Genomic DNA, 19,331 nt, shown 5'->3' on the forward strand with positions numbered 1-19,331 from the left:
TCAGGGAGGTTGACAGCGATCCGTGGGGCAGGCCGTATAAGGTTGTCATGAGTCGACTCAAGAGCCAGCCCATGCCATCGCCTACCTGTCCAGTGCTTCTCAGGAGAATTGTATCAACTCTGTTCCCTGAACAGAAAGAGGAGAGTTATGGTATCGAGGAGAAGGCAGACGGGGAAATTCCAGCCATCACGGAAGAGGAGATGCTCACTGCAACAACAAGGGTGAAAAACAACAAAGCTCCTGGCATTGACGGAATCCCAAACGTGGCCCTGAAGATAGCTATCAAGGCTGCACCTGCGATGTTCCTTGATATGTATAACACATGTCTCGAGGAAGGAACATTCCCGGATAAGTAGAAATGGCAGAGATTAGTTCTACTGCCTAAAGGAAAAAAGCCTCCGGATGAACCATCATCTTATCGTCCGCTCTGTATGTTGGACACGGTTGGAAAAGTCTTCGAAAGGATCATTTATAACAGGATCGAGGAGGTCGTGGATCCCTTGCTGGCGGAAACCCAGTATGGTTTTAGAAAATCCCGCTCTACGTTGGATGCGATAAGCAAGGTGGTCAATACTGCAGAAGACGCTATATCAGGAAAAAGGTATACAAGAGGCTCCAAGCAGTACTGCTTGATTGCCACTCTAGATATCAAAAATGCCTTCAATTCAGTGAAATGGAAGTGTGTCATGGAGGCTCTAAAGGAGTTTAATGTCCCATGGTGTCTTCGGAGGATGGTGGCGAGTTACCTGCATAACAGGTTTCTAGTGTACAACACAGAAGACGGACCGAAGACGTATAGAGTGACTGGAGGGGTTCCCCAGGGCTCAGTACTGGGGCCATTCCTGTGGAACATCCTCTACAATTCGGTACTGCTGCTGAGACTACCGCGCGAGGTGCGCCTCGTGGCATTCGCTGATGACTTGGCGGTGGTAATTACCGCTAAACTTGTGGAGCAAGTCACCGCTATATTCGGGGAGGTTTTCTTTGCGATCAAGAAATGGATGTTTTCTGTTGGATTGCAATTGGCAGAACATAAAACTGAAGCGCTTCTCGTTTCCAGCAGAAGGCGGTGCGAGAAAGTGACTCTTTACGCCGGCAATACCGAGATCAAATCGCGGCCGTTCATTCGGTATCTTGGGGTGACCCTAGACACCAGGCTAAATTTCAAGGAGCAGGTGGGGCAAGTCAGTGGCAAAGCTTCTGTAGTGGCTTCCACACTGCAACGGCTTATGCCCAATGTTGGTGGCCCCAAGCAGAAAAGAAGACAACTGCTGGCATCGGTTATAACCTCAGTGCTAACCTATGGGATACCCATATGGGCTGATGCACTGCTGACGAAGGGGTATCGAAGGAAGGTAGCAGCGCCATACCGGATTAGTGCTTTGCGGGTGGCAAGCGCTTTTCAGACAGTTTCCGAGGACGCCATAAACGTGATTTCGAGTATGTTACCAGTGGAGCTCCTGGCAAAGGAAAGGAAGAACTGATATCGACAGGTGAGACCAGAAAAGAAATAAGAGAAGAGAGTGTTAATGAATGGCAGAGATTGTGGGACACATCAATGAAGGGAAGATGGACACACCGGCTTATCCCTAACATGGCGAAATGGGTAAACCGGTCCCACGGGGAGCTCAATTACTACCTCACGCAGGTGCTATCGGGTCATGGGTGTTATCGAGCGTATCTGCATAAATACAAGCATGAGGATTCGCCGTACTGCCCAACGTGCCAAGGAGTCGAGGAGAATGCTGAACACGTCATTTTTGAGTGCCCACGGTTCAGTGCATTGCGAGACGCCCTTGTATTAAAGTTAAACACTCAACTTACGCCAGAGACCTTGGTGGAACATATGATTTCGTCGGAAGCAACCTGGAGCGTGATTTGCGACTTCATTACCGCCATCATGAAGGAGCTACGACGAGCAGAGCGCGCCAGGAGCGCAACAATGGAAACAGAAGCATAGTACTAGAGGAAAAGCTACGGCTAATGGTCTCTCTGCGAAGTAATAAGCCACCAGCAGTACCAAAGGAGAAAATAAAGACCACAGAGGAAGAGACGAGGGGTTTTAGTCGGTGGGAGTCCGACACGAGGGACAGGAAATATGAGGGTTTCTTGTCTATCAGGGCATAAAGCATTTCCCCTGAACTCTTAAAAAAAAAAAAAACATATACACACACACACACACACATATACACACACACACATATATACATAAACATATATATATATACATATATACATACATATATACATACATACATATATATATACATACATATATACATACATACATACAAACGTATATACATACATACATATATACATACATACATATATACATACATACATATATACATATATATATACATACATATATACATACATATATACATACATATATACATACATACATATATACATACATACGGAATCTGATGAAATGGCTCTCTTGAGCTCTGAAAGGTATATTCTTAGAATTTGATTTAACTAAAGGGAAAAACATATTGAAGGTGAAGTGCAAATGTCAAATATTGATCTATGGTTACTTGTAAATAATATAATACTTCTTAGATATAAATTTTGTATAATGGTCATTTAACTATAAATATATTGACTTGATGTTAATTCATTAAATTTGCAAACATATTAGACTTTCCTAAAGTAGATTTATAATTTTTTTGGTATCATTAAACTTCTTTTAGTATCCTTATGTTAATTATTTCTCATTGGCCAGGGCATTTGATGATAAATGAATAAAATAATTACTCAGCAGTTGTTAAACACAAAAAATATTTAAGTATACCCTGAAGCCTTTTGCTGAGTCTGCTATTAGTGTTCATTTTAAAATACAGTAACCTCTCAAATTTTCTATGGCCGGATTATTCTTGTTTTTCTTTAATTCCAACAAAATGTTTCAATAAAATTACAATCATATAGATAATAAATGCTGTGAAACTTCACAATATTAACCACCACAAGTTTGAAGTACCTCTGCTTTCTCAAATGTTTTATTTTGATAACTAAATCAAAATTTGTTGATATGGAGTAATATTTTATTTGAACATTTTTGTACTTCATCCCATTAATTAATCTCTCTTATTCATTAGCCCTGAGAATTACATATTCTCTTTATACGGTGGGAAAATACATTATGATCATATATGGTACATCAAAAAGTAAAGTTACTCATTAATGACTATCCAAAATAAAGATAAAATAAATAAACGCAAAGGGGACTGTTGATATGACAAGGCTTGTAAAGAGTGGGCTCTGTAGGGTCTATCGTACATGGGCCTAAGCAGTTTCTTTTGAATGATAAATATCTTAGTTAACTTAGTCAAAGACCCAATTCCCCAGAGTATGATACAAGAGAATGAAATAGACCATAGTAGAGTGTTTTAAAACATCCATACAAACAGTATGCTTCAGAATTGAAAAAGGATAGTACTCTGAATTTAATTTTTCACTGAGGTGTGTGGTGCACAGATCCCATTTCAGGTATTTAACAAAGTGTGTTCCCAAACAATTATAGTCATTGATAACTCTACAATTATTTGTCAGAGGATGAGAAGTACTTTTATCAAAATGACAGGCTTTTGCATAGGATATCATGGCCTGAGTTTTAGTTTCACTAAGAATAATGCCCATTCCCATGGCACCACATGTCCATGTCATGAATAATGGACTCACATTAAAGCCATCATCTCTTGAAAAGATTTCTGATGCAGCACAATGCTCACAGTCGTGTGCAAACAAGACACAGTTGCTGAGAGGATTAACATATCAGTTACATAAATAAGGGAGAGGATTGGACCCAACACTGATCCTTGAGGAAGGCCTTCGTCAACACCTAATGGTGAAGTGAGGGAGATATTCCCATTCTTCTGGATGGCTACCCTTTGATGATGATTTTTGAGATATGTTCTCAACCCCTGCTGCTCTGTGCCTCTAAGACCCCACAACAAAGAAATGATTTAATAATGACAGTTTCACTGTGCAACAAATAAGTCATTCATTACTTACACTGCTTCATTTTAATTAGTAAATCATATGAAAAATATGAATCCGTATAAGTGATCTTTGTCTACATGCATATTATTCCTTTGACAATCATTTTCATTTTTTTTTGTTCACCCTGATCACTGGATTGATTTAGCTCTCTTGAAGACAATACTGTGCACTTGATCAGATAGTCCTATGTGCTTCCAAAACTACAATTGAACCCTTCGATTAAAATGGCTGAAAAATGCTAAATATTGTACCTTTTGTTACCAATGAACACTCAGATTAATCAAATGGAATTTTAAATGAGAGTTCCTTTATTTCCTAATCACAGCCACTAGCTTTTTTATAACCGTTTCGTGGATGCGAATAGATTCCATTTACTACACAATCATATTTTACACATATACTTCAGTTAGCCATGTTCTTTGATGATCTGTGCTTCACCCATTAGCCATCCTCCATCATTCATTTGGTGATTTTTTGCTGTTCATAGTTTTTAATCATTCATTTGCAAGTACATGCCCTAAATGGGGTGTTTTGTCTCAGGGAGTGTGCATTGTCAGCATCTCAGGATTTGCTCTATTCTCGTTTTCCCGTAAAGCAGAAACTTTTTTTTGGTTTGAAAGGTCTGTGGTGTCACTCAATAACCCTCTTGATACCATCAAGATGAAATAATAACCAATCATGAAGCATAAGGTCACTCAAGGTACATACTGTTCGATTCAAAATTGATATGTCCATTGGTACTTTGTTGGCAACTCAACATAAAGGAAACAAACAGCTGGAAATGAGGCCATCCTCGGCTATTGTATTTAGCCGGCTGGAAACTTAACCCCCTCATTTTTTTAGAGATTAGTGCCAGTCATTATGGCAAGACAGCTATCATTTTGAGGAGCTATTACAATTTGAAATTATATTTCACATCCCATATGAAGGAGATGATCATTGCTGTAGCCTAGTGAAATATCCTATTTAATGTAGCGGCACAGTAAATAAATAAGCTTGAGAGGCATGAGATCTACTGGGCTTAAATCTAAGCCAAAAAAGCCAACACATAGGCATCATGCAGCCACACGTCCTTTGCACTGCTGTGGTAATTATTCTGCAACTATGTCTTGACCTTTAACTTATTAGTTTGTACACTATACTATATGCGTCTGAATAACTGATCGAAACACTTTTCTGCTTGATAAAAATTTTTATTTTACGACCTGGTTTTGATGCATTACATCATTATGAGGTGATCACCTGATGATTATGTAATACATCGAAACCCAGTCGTAAAATAAAAATTTTTATCAAGCAGAAAAGTGTTTCGATCAGTTATTCATTATGTTCGACTTCCACCACATCACGCCCCCTGAAGCTACTCAATTTGTAAATGTGTCTGGTTTTCAGAAATAAACAATTTGTAATATTCTACTCTTCTTACTAGCAAATTATAAAAACCATTCCTATCTCTGGTAATATCCTAATTTCATAGAAGTTAGCTCGCTAGAGATTCCTGAATTACCATACGCTTCTAGGTCAGTAGGCAAATTAATACATGAGTAATACGAGTTATCACATAAGCATAGAGCGAGAATTTATGAAAAGATATCATCTTTAATATTGCTTATCTCCAAAAAGATACTCTTGCATCAATCATGCATACTTAAATTATTGCGCAAATATCTCACAAATTATTGCACCAATACTTCACGAAGTATTGCACAATTGGATAATTTTACCCTCAGACTCTTCCATATAGTATGTACAGACAATATGATTTGTTCTCCCATATTTATCAAACTTGTAGCAACTCAATTGGGGAGGGTAGCGGAGGTTTTGAGCATATTTGCGCACTCGAGAGCATAATTGAGCAATTGGTCTGGTGCTCAAGTATGTAGGTGCATGCTAATGTATTTCAGAGTGTTTGGGCAAAGTGAGATTTGAACTGTCAGATCAAGCCCTCGATTATCCGTCGCCTTCTACTAATGGGCAGGTATTGGACTGAGAGATTTGATTTCGTAGGGACACATCTGACAGGAGATCTGTTCATGTATGGCTAGCCGATAAGTACTTTGAAAATTGAACTTACAACAGTGAGGAAAGTTTTTAAATCTTTGAAATATCAAGCAAAGATGTTTGTGCATTTTATTTACGCAGGCACCAGTGCAAAAAGCTGAATGGTGTCTTGCATATGAATAAAAATCACATCCAACATGGAAGCAATGCAAATGACTCCTGACAGATTTCAAGTGACCAGCCAGTAAAGGAGGAAGTGGCTCGATCATGAAATTTAGAACAAATGGTTAATGCACTTGAAATACATGATTTCTCAATTGTTTGGCTTAGCATACATATATTTATACAATTGTTATTATGAACTGAGAATGGAAGAAATACTTTATATCAGTTTGCTGGAGTCTATTTCCTGAGGGCACTAAGCTTGGGCTGGAGTCTATTTCCTGAGGGCACTAAGCTTGGGCTGGAGTCTATTTCCTGAGGGCACTCAGCTTGGGCTGGAGTCTATTTCCTGAGGGCACTCAGCTTGGGCTGGAGTCTATTTCCTGAGGGCACTAAGCTTGGGCTGGAGTCTATTTCCCGAGGGCACTAAGCTTGGGCAGTTTGTAAATACAGGGTGGTGCACAAAATGCCCCTCTTTGAAAATATTCCATGCTGGGATTCAAGCTTTCAAATTTTGTGAAGAGTAGCTTCAGATCACATATGGTTCACGCATTCAAATGAATTATGGAATATTGTGTGTATTGAAATTTTACAAGCTGTTTACAATGTACTACCTTGATCAAAAAGTTCCCGGAATAACCACCGTGTGGCGCTCCCATCGTTCCGATTTGAGTTCTGTTTTTTTTTTTAAATTGGTACATCTGTTGTTGATATTCCCTTTAAATCTTAGTGTCATAACTTGACATTTGCAAAAGTTACGGTCGGTTTTCGGTATGTCCATCAGTGCTTCCTGCGATTTTTCCATTACTTCCTCTCGGCTGCTAAAACGCGTTCCCCGTAATGGTTTTTTAACTCGATTGAACAGAAAGAAGTCACAGGGAGCCAAATCAGGTGAATTCGGTGGCTGTTGGATGGTATTTGTTGCATTTTTCGTCAAAAAATTACGAATAATGATAGCACTGTGCGACGGTGCGTTATCATGGTGCAAAATCCACGAGTTTTCTGCCCACATTTCTGGTCTCTTTCGGCGAATTGCTTCACGCAAACGTCTCATAACGCCCAAATAATACTCTTTGTTTACTGTCTGGCCTTCTGGCAAAAATTCATGATGCACTACACCGTTGTAATCCATGAAAACCGTCAGCATTGCCTTCTTTTTTGACTGAAAACGACGTGGTTTTTTTGGTCTCGGCTCATTTGGTGAACGCCATTCACTTGCCTGATGTCTGGATTGCGTGTCGTACTCATAAACCCACGTCTCGTCTCCAGTAATGATCCTTTTGATGAATGTGGGATCGGGTTCAGCCTCGCAAATCATGTCTTTTGCGACGTCAACACGGTCTCTTTTTTGCATGAAATTGAGGTCTTTTGGAACCAACTTTGCTGCTACACGACGGAAACCCAAATCATTAACCACAATGTCTTGGGCGGATCCATAGGCAATGTTCAAGTCCTCCGCTATTTCTCTGATGGTTAATTTGCGGTTATTGACCAACATTTCTTTTACTTTATCAATTTTTTCACCGACTTTCGATGTCGATGGTCTGCCACTGCGTTCATCATCTTCGATTGACTCACGACCACTTCTGAACCGCTCGTGCCACTGGTAAACGACCGTTTTTTTTAGAGAATCGTTGCCGAAACACTTTTCCAACATTTCCAACGTCCGTGCACCACTAAATCCGTTTTTTACGCAAAATTTAATACAAGTTCGTTGTTGCAAATTTAAATCCATTTCTGAAATTGTAAAAAATCGCCAACACACACAGAGATAGATGTACTCTTGGCTACGTAACTTTTGCAAATGTCAAGTTATGACACTAAGATTTAAAGGGAATATCAACAACAGATGTACCAATTTAACAAAAAAAACAGAACTCAAATCGGAACGATGGGAGCGCCACACGGTGGTTATTCCGGGAACTTTTTGATCAAGGTAGTATCTCATTTCATACAATACCCAGTAGGTTAAGGCATGAATGCAAATTTTAATCAGCTGATAACCCCAATCTTACTGATTACCAAGGTCCCAAATGCTTAAAATATTCAAGACGTCTCACACCTTGAAAAAAACACTTATTTAACAGACTCTTTCCTTTTCTTTCTCCAACAGTTTTATTTTTCTGTGATCTCTATGCTCAAGCGATGAAGTTAAGTTTCTTCAATGCAGCTCCATTGATATATTGAACATGCTCTCTCCTCACACAAAATCCAGTCTAACAACACATCAACTCATCAGAGATGATACTCTGAGGCTAACCAACTCCAGAATGCTGTTCATCACCAAGAGACTACATTTGATGCACTGGAATAATATACCCTGCTGGGAATTATAACACAAAAATAACCTACAATTCATTTTTCATTGCATTTTCCTCATATTCAATTACGACATCTCATGCATAGCCCTAAGAACATGAGCAGCCTTTCACTCCAGTTCCCTTGCTGTACGCGTGAGTAAACCATCTGCTTCTTTTTTGAACTCAATAAAATTCACTTGTTTCCAAGGTTTAAGTCCACAATCGTCATTTTGAGAGCATTCTCTCCTCTCCTCCCAAAAAAGTCACTTCTTTGAACAAATCTCATAAGAATTTAAAATGAGAAGCTCATGGAGAACAGAACTTCTGAATTTTAGTTTACCCTCTTTTGGTGGTTTTGGAACAAATACTATCAAGAGCAGAGAATTAAATGGTGAGATTCAACAAAGTCACATTGATGGCATTGTAATATTAATTTATGACTGCATCTATTTACTTGGGAGGACATGGTAGCCTTGAGTGCTCAGGATTCAGTCGTTGACAAAGAGGGTCCAAGTTCAGGTCTAAGCGACCTTGGAAAACCTCACGTTCACCCAAGTTGTGTGACTTGTTGAGGAGCAGATCTTCCAGGGAGAGTGCAGGTGACCCCCCCCCCACCCTTATATGAGTGCACGTGTGCATTTCACATGCTGGAGGGCTTCATATGAGGTCAACCCAACCCCATCAACCAACTTCTGGTTTGGACATGGCTCGCCCAGGTGACTTACCAACTGGCTCCCCCGCTCTTCTACCTCCTGCTGCAAGATCCTGCGGCGAGACAAGTCGGCTATTACAAGACGGAGCATATTGTCTGAATCCAAGACAACTTCCAGTTGCATCATTGGTTCCATGAGGACAGTTCCCACCTCCTTCAGTAACTGAAACACAAGGAAATTAAAAAAAATCAAATTTTTATTTTCACAGACAATGGAAGTCTAAGAGAAGATCCCAATTGATGCTCACTATCCAAATACAATTGAATCCTTGCGAAGAACTCCTGTATCTGAAGTGTGGATTACCCATGCATTGTCAATTGGTTCCATGCATTTACAGTTATGGTAGAGTGAAAGAAATGCGATGGGTTTACTTCCCATACCTGAGCACTTGCATGTAAGGGTGGCAAAGAGAGGGATAGCTGTCTGCATAAGGGATTCTGCATCTGCATGGGCTGCTCAATTACTCTTTAGAAAATTCAAGAGATAGTGCTTGTTGCATTGGAAAAGTTTAGCTTGAGAAAGTAAGCCTCCTCTCTCATTAGACTGCTGTTTAAGTATCAGCGATATCCATTACACTGTTTCATTTTCACTACCAATTGAAGCAAAAAACTGTGCATTTAGAAAAGTGGAAAAAAATGAGTTTTCTGAGGTGATTGAACACTTCTGTTTAAAAGGCTTAACACCATGAGAGATGAAAGCTGAGTTAGACGAAGTTCATGATACATCTACTTCTGTGTTTGTGACTCTTTACAATTAAGTAAATGAGTTTAAACCTGGCTGTACATCTACAAATGTTTAGTATCACTTGGGACGTCCAGGGGAAGTGACTTCCTCCAAAATGATTGCCAAAATCCATGATATGGTTTTGAATGATCGATGAATCAAATTTTGTGAAATAGTTGCGGCCAAAGGTTTTATCATAAGGGCCAGTGTTTTCAATTTTGCACAAAAAAATTCAGGGTTAAAAACATCTCAATAAGATGGGTGCCACACTTGCTGTCAGTGACGAATAAATGCCATCATGTGGTTGATTCGGAGATTGTATTGGCATTTTCCATCAATCCTGACAAGTTACTGTGCCTATAACTGTTGACAAATCATTGATGCTATATGACACTCCAGGGACAAAGGAAGAACTGAAACAGTGGGCTTGTAAAGCCGATCTGGCTTCAAAGACTGTGAAATCGGCCGACAAGATGATGGCAATGGTTTTATGGAATGCATGCAGAATCATCCTACCTTGATGACTTGCAAAGAGGACAAACGATAAATGACGAGTGTTATGCTTTGTTATTGCACCAGCTGAGCGAACAAATCAAGAAAAAACTCATTTGCAAAGAAAATAATTCTCTTCAATCAAGACAATGCATGGGTGCACAGCTGTACAGTTCGTTTTTGAAAATTGTGAAATTAAACCTTAAATTATTACAGCATCAACCGTATTCACCCAATTTGATCCCCAGTGACTTTTTTTAATAATCTGAACTTGAAAAAATTGCTAGGTGGAAAATGTTTCACATTGAACAAAGAGGCCATCGCCAACACATGCCTATTTTGAAGACCTTCTGAAATCCTACTATTTGAATGACTGAAAACAGTTGGAGAAAAGCTGGGAAAAGTGTATCCAGCTAAAAGGAGAGATTAAATTAAAAAATAAAAACAAATCCACCCAGAATAATTTTGTTTTCCAATTTTTCCTGATGACTTATTGAACTACCAATGCACTAATTTGCTGATGTTTTTATGTTCCACAATGGGTATGGCACAGAATCTACCACCTCCACAGCCGGCCCCAAAATGAGTGGTTCTTTTCAACACAACAGATACCACAACACACGGAAAATGTATTCCCTGTCTCTTCGACTTGCACTGCCAAATCAAGCGAGCTCATCCTCGTCTGCCTGGGAACAATTGCATGCATATCAGCCGCCAATGTACTGCACCTCCTTTGGAACCCTTCATCATTTGGGAGAGGAAGCATCGCATGAAAGTAGTTTACTGTACATTTATGAAAGGCCGTGGCCCTGGCAGATGGCCTTGAAAGGAAAACACGTGGTCTTATTGATAATACTGAAACTCAGATGCAATTAGCCATTTTGACAGAGATAAATCAGGAATTAAACAGGCTAAAAGAAAGAGGAGATCCAGGAGGGTGCTTACTGACTACAGATCCCAGGTTCAATTTCTCACCGACAAACAGAGAGCGGAGGCATCCCTGTGTTGTTTTGAATGTGGCATTCACCAACGGAAGTTTAAGAGCTAGGGAGAAACATGTGAGTCACTTTATTCTTTTAACTACATATACTATCAACATCTGAAGATTCAAGCAATATTGCGTGACATCAAAACATCACAAAAATGGTCAATTCCACGTATTAAATATTTATTATGACCTAAGTTTTGTTCACTACAGAATAATCAGCCACCTGATGATGCTGTAATAAGCAACACCTAGGCCATGATTAATATTTAATACATGGAATCAACCATTGTGTCCCAGAAACTATGTTGGATTAAATGACACACCATCCCAGAGAAAACTATGATTTCCAGGGAAGTAGTTTACATTCAAATAATAAGGGGTGATATATGCTTTATGATATATGCTTTAAAGCAGCAAAAACTACCGTGATATCTGACTATTATTTGAAGTGATAACAATTGTTCAGCCATATATATTTTTATTTGATCTACCATTAAAAATGGGTTTGCCTTGACTAGGCAGTCAAGGGGTATGATTTTCACACTTGGAAATCGTTGCACTGCTAACTGCCCTGCCGTTTTCTAATTGCAACAGACTGCAAACAATGGATTTTAAGACAGCTGAACTTCAGCTGTTTTTATTTAATTGTGAAATTCCTTGTGTCAAGCAGCCAGTTCAATGGATCATGCCAGGCTTTGCGTCACCCTTTCGGGCTTTTGTGCTCTGTGCTATGCTATTGTGGGATTCTATTCTGTGATGAAATGCTCATCCAACAAAGATCTACTCACTGGCAGATGCCATGCTCTTTCCTAAGTGGGTTCATGTATTTTGATGACACACTGCAGGCAAGGAAACCCAGAAAAAGCCTGAACACCAGATTATGTGTTCCCCACTTATCTGTGTACCCTTGTTCTGTCATTGGTGTGGAAATTGGGAGTTTATTGTATAAAGACCTATAATTTTCCTAGAACATAAATTGGCAAGAGTAAGAACTACGTATTGCAGCCATGGTGATTGCTCAAAATTACAAAATATTTAAAGTCAGTGGAAACATAAATTCAAACATAAAATTCAATTCAAAAAATTTCGTCCATGAAACAAAATTTTTCGCAAGGAATTTTAGTACCCACACTGAGTTCTCATGCCTTGCCCGGCCCATCCACGTTTTCCAGGCATACATTTTTTGCAACTTCTTACCATCAGAGTTCATTTCAATCTCACCGTGGGGCAGTCAGTGCATATGAAGAGTTTAATTAAAATTCTGGACATCGTTAAATCCACCCTTTATCACTGCTCATATCAGCAGAGATGTGAAATGGTGCTTAATGTCAGCAGTATGCCTCATATGCCTTCTCGTAATTAAGGTGAACTCCCAAAGTTCTTTGATAAGAGATGAAAAAAAAAATGAGATTTAAAATGTTCTCATGATTGAATAACTTGGGTCAGAGGAAATACTCGCATCAACTAGCCGTCGAAGTCTTCATCCTGACCAAATGAAGACTTTTAAAGAAATATTGTCCATATCATTTGAACAATGGAGATGAAATAGGTCCTCCACAATCTCCTTTTTCCCAATAAAACACCCACTGGAGAATTTGCCACCGAAATGATTAGGACTATTGGGGCTGCCATTAAAATATAAGGGCAAGTCCAAGTCCCAGGACATTCCCACGTTTACCAAATCCAAATTTGCAGAATTTCCAGGCAAATTTTCAGCAATTTATAAACCTGATAAGTTTAGGAAATCATATAAAAAATTCTTGCCTTTTATAAATTTAGTTTAGATTGTGCTGAGAACTAATTATTCATAAAGACATAAGACTACTTATTAAGCGATCAAGTTTCTTCACATTATGAGAAACATTTGAATGATGGAAAAATGATTTGAGCATTAAGGAGTTGAACACTGCTGGTGCTTTCCTCAAGACACGCACCGCAGAGGGCACATGGAAGGATAGAATGCTCAATGACAGCATTTCAAATACAACTACTATGCAGATGAACACACCAAAATTGTCACCAAAATGAAACCAATATTTGACAAGATTTTTGTAATTTTCCAGGCTCTGCAAGTCACTTAAAAAATCAAAGTTTTCCAGGTGTGGTTATCTTGATTCTTATGATATTCAAAATAAAATATCTACTTTCGCCTCCAGGGTGATATTCACCTTTCTGCAATAAAAATAGCAGGCATCATGGTGAATCCTTTCTTTTCTTTTGATGATTTATCTGTAACCCTTTGTAATCACCATTCAACAGAGTGTGACATTCGAGAAGTAACTAGGTTTTGTCGTCAGGTCATAGTATGGACAAAACAGGCAATACATAGATCTGAGCTATGAATACATTACAAGGTTACATTTCTCATCTGCTCATGTGGGTTCATTAGTCCTGGGCTTTGTTTGAAAATTAATGCAATCAATGCTGGTTGCTATTATCATCAGATTAGCTAATGCATATCACAGGGAAGTTTGTAGCCGGTATAAAATTGCAGCAAGACATCATCTGCCACCATAAACCCAAAACAAGGCATGACAACATCCACTATTCCATAAGTCACTTTTTAAATTCATAACAACAAAGTCAGAAATGAAAGTCAAAAAAGAAAAAGTTATATATTTAAAACCTTAAGATTAAAAGATGACATTCTCAGCCCATTTCAAGACAAGATTTACAGACTCTTAACTAATGACGCAATATGTTCATGACAACAAAATAGTGGTCACCGAGATGAGCTGCTAACATTTGTTAAATGCATATTATTAATACAATAGAATACACGAAAATCATGCTAAATTGTAAAAAAATATGTAATCTTAATTATCACTAATAGTTCCTAGGTTGATATCCTCAAATCTAGGACAAACAATTCCGACAGTCTCAGATATGCTATTCTGAAATTCATTATAACTAGATAATAGGAAAATATTAAATCACCATTGGAAACAATACGAAGTGTGTTCCATAGATAATGGGAATCTGAATTCTTTTGAAAGAACTCCATTCATTCATTTAATTCAATGTTATTCCCTTCGAAATAGTCCCCATCAGATATTATACACTTGTATGCCAGCACGTTTTCCAATCCTCAAAACATTCCTGGAACTCGACCTTTGGCACATGAAGCTCATATCGGTATATCTCAGCAATGCGTTCTAAATTTCAGCTTGTAAAGTGAAGACTTCCTTCTAAGGTTCTCTACGTTTTTGGAAACAGAAAAAAGTCACAGAGGACCCATGCCTGGCGAATATGGAGGCTGGGACATGGGATTACTTTGGTGCTGCTTTTGGCCAAAATAATTCACAAACAAGCAGTGAGTAGGTGCATTATCATGGTGGTGCAAAAGCCAAGAACTGTTCCTCCAATACTATGGGCATTGTTTTTGTCTACCTTCACGTGAATGGCATTGAACTTGTAAGTAGTACTCTTTATTGATCGTTTGACCTTATGTCAAGAACTCACGGTGCACCATGCAAAACTATTACAAAATTCTCTTTCCTCTTTGAACACACCTCATATATAACTTGATGTGGGAAGTGATTTCTTTTAAAGGAATGGAACTCTTCTTGTATCAAGATCCAAACTCTTGAGTATATATTAAGAGCTCATATTGAAAATACTACCTTGATCAAAAAGTTCCCGGAATAACCACCGTGTGGCGCTCCCATCGTTCCGATTTGAGTTCTGTTTTTTTTTTTTAAATTGGTACATCTGTTGTTGATATTCCCTTTAAATCTTAGTGTCATAACTTGACATTTGCAAAAGTTACGGTCGGTTTTCGGTATGTCCATCAGTGCTTCCTGCGATTTTTCCATTACTTCCTCTCGGCTGCTAAAACGCGTTCCCCGTAATGGTTTTTTAACTCGATTGAACAGAAAGAAGTCACAGGGAGCCAAATCAGGTGAATTCGGTGGCTGTTGGATGGTATTTGTTGCATTTTTCGTCAAAAAATTACGAATAATGATAGCACTGTGCGACGGTGCGTTATCATGGTGCAAAATCCACGAGTTTTCTGCCCACATTTCTGGTCTCTTTCGGCGAATTGCTTCACGCAAACGTCTCATAACGCCCAAATAATACTCTTTGTTTACTGTCTGGCCTTCTGGCAAAAATTCATGATGCACTACACCGTTGTAATCCATGAAAACCGTCAGCATTGCCTTCTTTTTTGACTGAAAACGACGTGGTTTTTTTGGTCTCGGCTCATTTGGTGAACGCCATTCACTTGCCTGATGTCTGGATTGCGTGTCGTACTCATAAACCCACGTCTCGTCTCCAGTAATGATCCTTTTGATGAATGTGGGATCGGGTTCAGCCTCGCAAATCATGTCTTTTGCGACGTCAACACGGTCTCTTTTTTGCATGAAATTGAGGTCTTTTGGAACCAACTTTGCTGCTACACGACGGAAACCCAAATCATTAACCACAATGTCTTGGGCGGATCCATAGGCAATGTTCAAGTCCTCCGCTATTTCTCTGATGGTTAATTTGCGGTTATTGACCAACATTTCTTTTACTTTATCAATTTTTTCACCGACTTTCGATGTCGATGGTCTGCCACTGCGTTCATCATCTTCGATTGACTCACGACCACTTCTGAACCGCTCGTGCCACTGGTAAACGACCGTTTTTTTTAGAGAATCGTTGCCGAAACACTTTTCCAACATTTCCAACGTCCGTGCACCACTAAATCCGTTTTTTACGCAAAATTTAATACAAGTTCGTTGTTGCAAATTTAAATCCATTTCTGAAATTGTAAAAAATCGCCAACACACACAGAGATAGATGTACTCTTGGCTACGTAACTTTTGCAAATGTCAAGTTATGACACTAAGATTTAAAGGGAATATCAACAACAGATGTACCAATTTAACAAAAAAAACAGAACTCAAATCGGAACGGTGGGAGCGCCACACGGTGGTTATTCCGGGAACTTTTTGTTCAAGGTAGTATGTCATTGACTAAGGGCAGTATGTAGTTTTCAAAAACTATGCAAATCTGAGGATAATGCAAATTTGGGGTAAGTAAACCCAAGGCTTCAATTTACTTCCTTAGCTTTCAGCCATGACATTTACCAAACATACCTTCTGCACAGCCTGTGTAGTTGATGAGGTGATAATTGTTTCTGAAGTTCCCCTCTTCATCTCAAACCAATGCAAAACAATTTCAGTGTCAACAACCTACAAGACACACATCAAATAGAATTATCAGCATTTGCATACATCTCTCAAGCTTCAAAGCACAAATATGTAACATTTTACAATGGTGAAATACATGTACACGGCAATCGCAAGCCACAAAAAATTTACACAAGAGAGGACATTAATGAGGTATAACCATGCAATTGATATGCTTTTTTTCTTTCTGACAGATAAAATTGTAAGTTAAAGTATCTTTACCAGGGTAAACATTGACAAATGATGATATGTAGAATTCTAGGAACTGAATCAAGTGTGAGGAGAATTCGCATTATGATACTGATTAAAATAATGCACCGTAGATAGTCAATGACTTATTTATTACTTAGTAAAGTTACATACATTAGCTTGTCTTAATGGACAATATGGAATTCTCAGGGCTGAAAACGATAATGGGAAAGTACATAGAGTACAAAAATGTTTAAATCAAAACATTAAATGTTATCGACATCTTTTTATTCAGGGATCAAAATTAAAAACGTTAACGAAAGCCGAGATTTGAGGGGGTACCCAAAGAGAAACGGAATAGTGCTGCAGTCGATGGAGCTTATGTAGTACACATTTTTACCACTAGATGAGCATAGTGCAACTCATTCTGAGTCCGGAATGGAATCACAGTTAGAATAAATTTATTAAGTGTAATGGAGAGTACTTTAACAGAAGGGTTAAAGGTTTAAGGTTGTTTTAAAAATAAATCAAATACATAGCTTTAAAAAATACAATTCCGGTTATTTTTTGGTTTTCGGTAATTTCATCTTATTACAGATGAGTTTTTTTAGAAGTACATCAAAGCATTTAATACTTGTTACAATAGTAATTTTACTGGGATTTTGAGGTGCTGGGAAGACAAAATAACATGGGTGATCTGCAAAAGTGATAATCGAGAGTTTACAGTATATAGGACAAGGCAGTTTGAACTTAAATAATACATGCAAAAATATAAAAATACGAGACAAAATTTTAAAAATATAAAAATTATTCAATTGCACCAGACATGAATTATGCACAAATGAAGGATGAAGGTACAAATGCATCCACAGAAACATATCAAAACAAAAGGAATCCAGACTGAATAAATGAACTTTCAATTAGATATTTTTTCCAGCAGATTCTTCTCAAACACTCAATGAAAAATTACTTAGAAAACTTATGCAATGGTACTCACAGGACAGCCAAGCTTTGGACCATGAGATAAAGCAAATTCTATCCCTCGTTTAATTGCTTGCATCTGTTTAAAATTAATGGCATCAATATTGGCAGCACATTCAGGACATCTATCAAGGACAAGGGGAATGGTTGAGGACCCCGGCTTCCCTTTCTTGTCTCCTTTAACCTCACGAGCATTTTCACCACTCCTCAAGGTGAGCGTAAGTTTCACTTCATGTATAGACGATCCTGAAACCATAAGCAATGGTATGGGAGAATTCTGCATTAAATGATTTTGATTAGCAAACATTAATGTCACCTTACAATTAATAATAAAAGTTTACATAATAAATCATGAGCTGGAACTAGAAATACTGGCTAGCACACACGCCAAACACTGTTTAAATGAGCACTCATTGAAACGTGGTGAAATGAAGAAGCTTTCACTGACAGGATACTGCATTGTCAATGCTTTTTATGATGCAGTATGAAGAAATAATGGTATTATGATCTTTATATGCAAAGTTTAACTTTAATCTAGGTAATTGTGCTTATCTAGGTCATAGATGTATGTAAATCCATCATTCAATGCTATTAATTCTGAACTCTGAAATCATGCAGGTGACCCAAACCCAAATTGACTAAATATTAAGAGACCTTGATACACAAAATATTTAAATTGAAGTCATTAACTATGATATCTTACTCAACTTCCCTATAATTACATGGGCCATGCCATAACTCCTTGGAAAATCCAAGAGATGGTGCTTGTAGTATTGGTAAAGGTTTGCCTTATCTCTCATGGAAGGGAAAAATTTTCCCAGAAGGTTTCTTTCGGAGAAACAACTTTTTTTTTAATAAAATGAAATAAAAAAATTCACCAGACTGCTCTTAAAGTTTCAGCTATATCCAGGATGTGGGTTCAGTTTCATAGTCGATTGAAGCAACAAAATTTTGTTTACTTACAAGGGTGGCTTGAAAGTTTGTCAGCCTTGCCCATAGATGGCAACACTGCTTGAATGATTTTTTTCCTCTCATGTTGTCACTACTGTAAGTGGACACCATGTGAAATTGCAAGCCATTGCATCTAGCAGGGGATCGAGATGGTGCGGGGGCTAAGGTACTGGCTTCCCAACCTGAGGGCCCAGGTTCAAATCCCGGTGGTGTTGAATATTTTTCAGAGGTATCTCGATCCCTACTTGAGGTGATTTGTGGAGGGCACTTTGAGTGAGAACGCTGTCCGTCGGATGGGACGTTAAGCTACAGACCCCTTGGCACCTTTCGTAAAGAGTGGGCTAATGCCGACGCCGGGTTTCTCTCCACCCTTCATCCTTTCCTGTCCATCCCCTATGGCGCAAATGACCACAGCTGTCGGTCGCCTCCCCTCAAAACTACTACTACTTTAGCCAGTCATTTGAATCAGTCCTGGTGCATGTGTTGTTAGAAATGGAAAAAATTGAGTATTGTGTAGTGATGCAACTCTTTGTAAATGATGACTGAAATTCATTTGAGGATTGTAAATGAGCATGGAGACTTTTCTCCTTCATTTTCCACAATGAAGAAATGGGCAGAATGGGCAAATTTGAATGTGGGCGAAAGC

The 19,331-nt window shown here is 38.6% G+C and overlaps 1 protein-coding gene across 2 annotated transcripts in view; it reads right to left on the minus strand.

Moving 5' to 3' along the window:
* Positions 1–19,331, minus strand: part of mRRF2 (mitochondrial ribosome recycling factor 2) — a 45,751-nt gene that overhangs the window by 1,855 nt on the left and 24,565 nt on the right. For both annotated transcript variants that reach the window (XM_071597796.1, XM_071597795.1), the window contains exons 11-13: positions 17,751–17,980; positions 16,472–16,567; positions 9,197–9,346 (exon numbers count right to left, since the gene is read on the minus strand). In XM_071597796.1, coding sequence (XP_071453897.1) covers positions 9,197–9,346; positions 16,472–16,567; positions 17,751–17,980 — 476 coding nt within the window. The remainder of the gene's footprint in view (positions 1–9,196; positions 9,347–16,471; positions 16,568–17,750; positions 17,981–19,331) is intronic.

The sequence above is a fragment of the Hetaerina americana genome, unplaced genomic scaffold (genome assembly GCF_022747635.1).
Source record: "Hetaerina americana unplaced genomic scaffold, ioHetAmer1.1.p SCAF_9, whole genome shotgun sequence".
Lineage (NCBI taxonomy): Eukaryota > Metazoa > Arthropoda > Insecta > Odonata > Calopterygidae > Hetaerina > Hetaerina americana.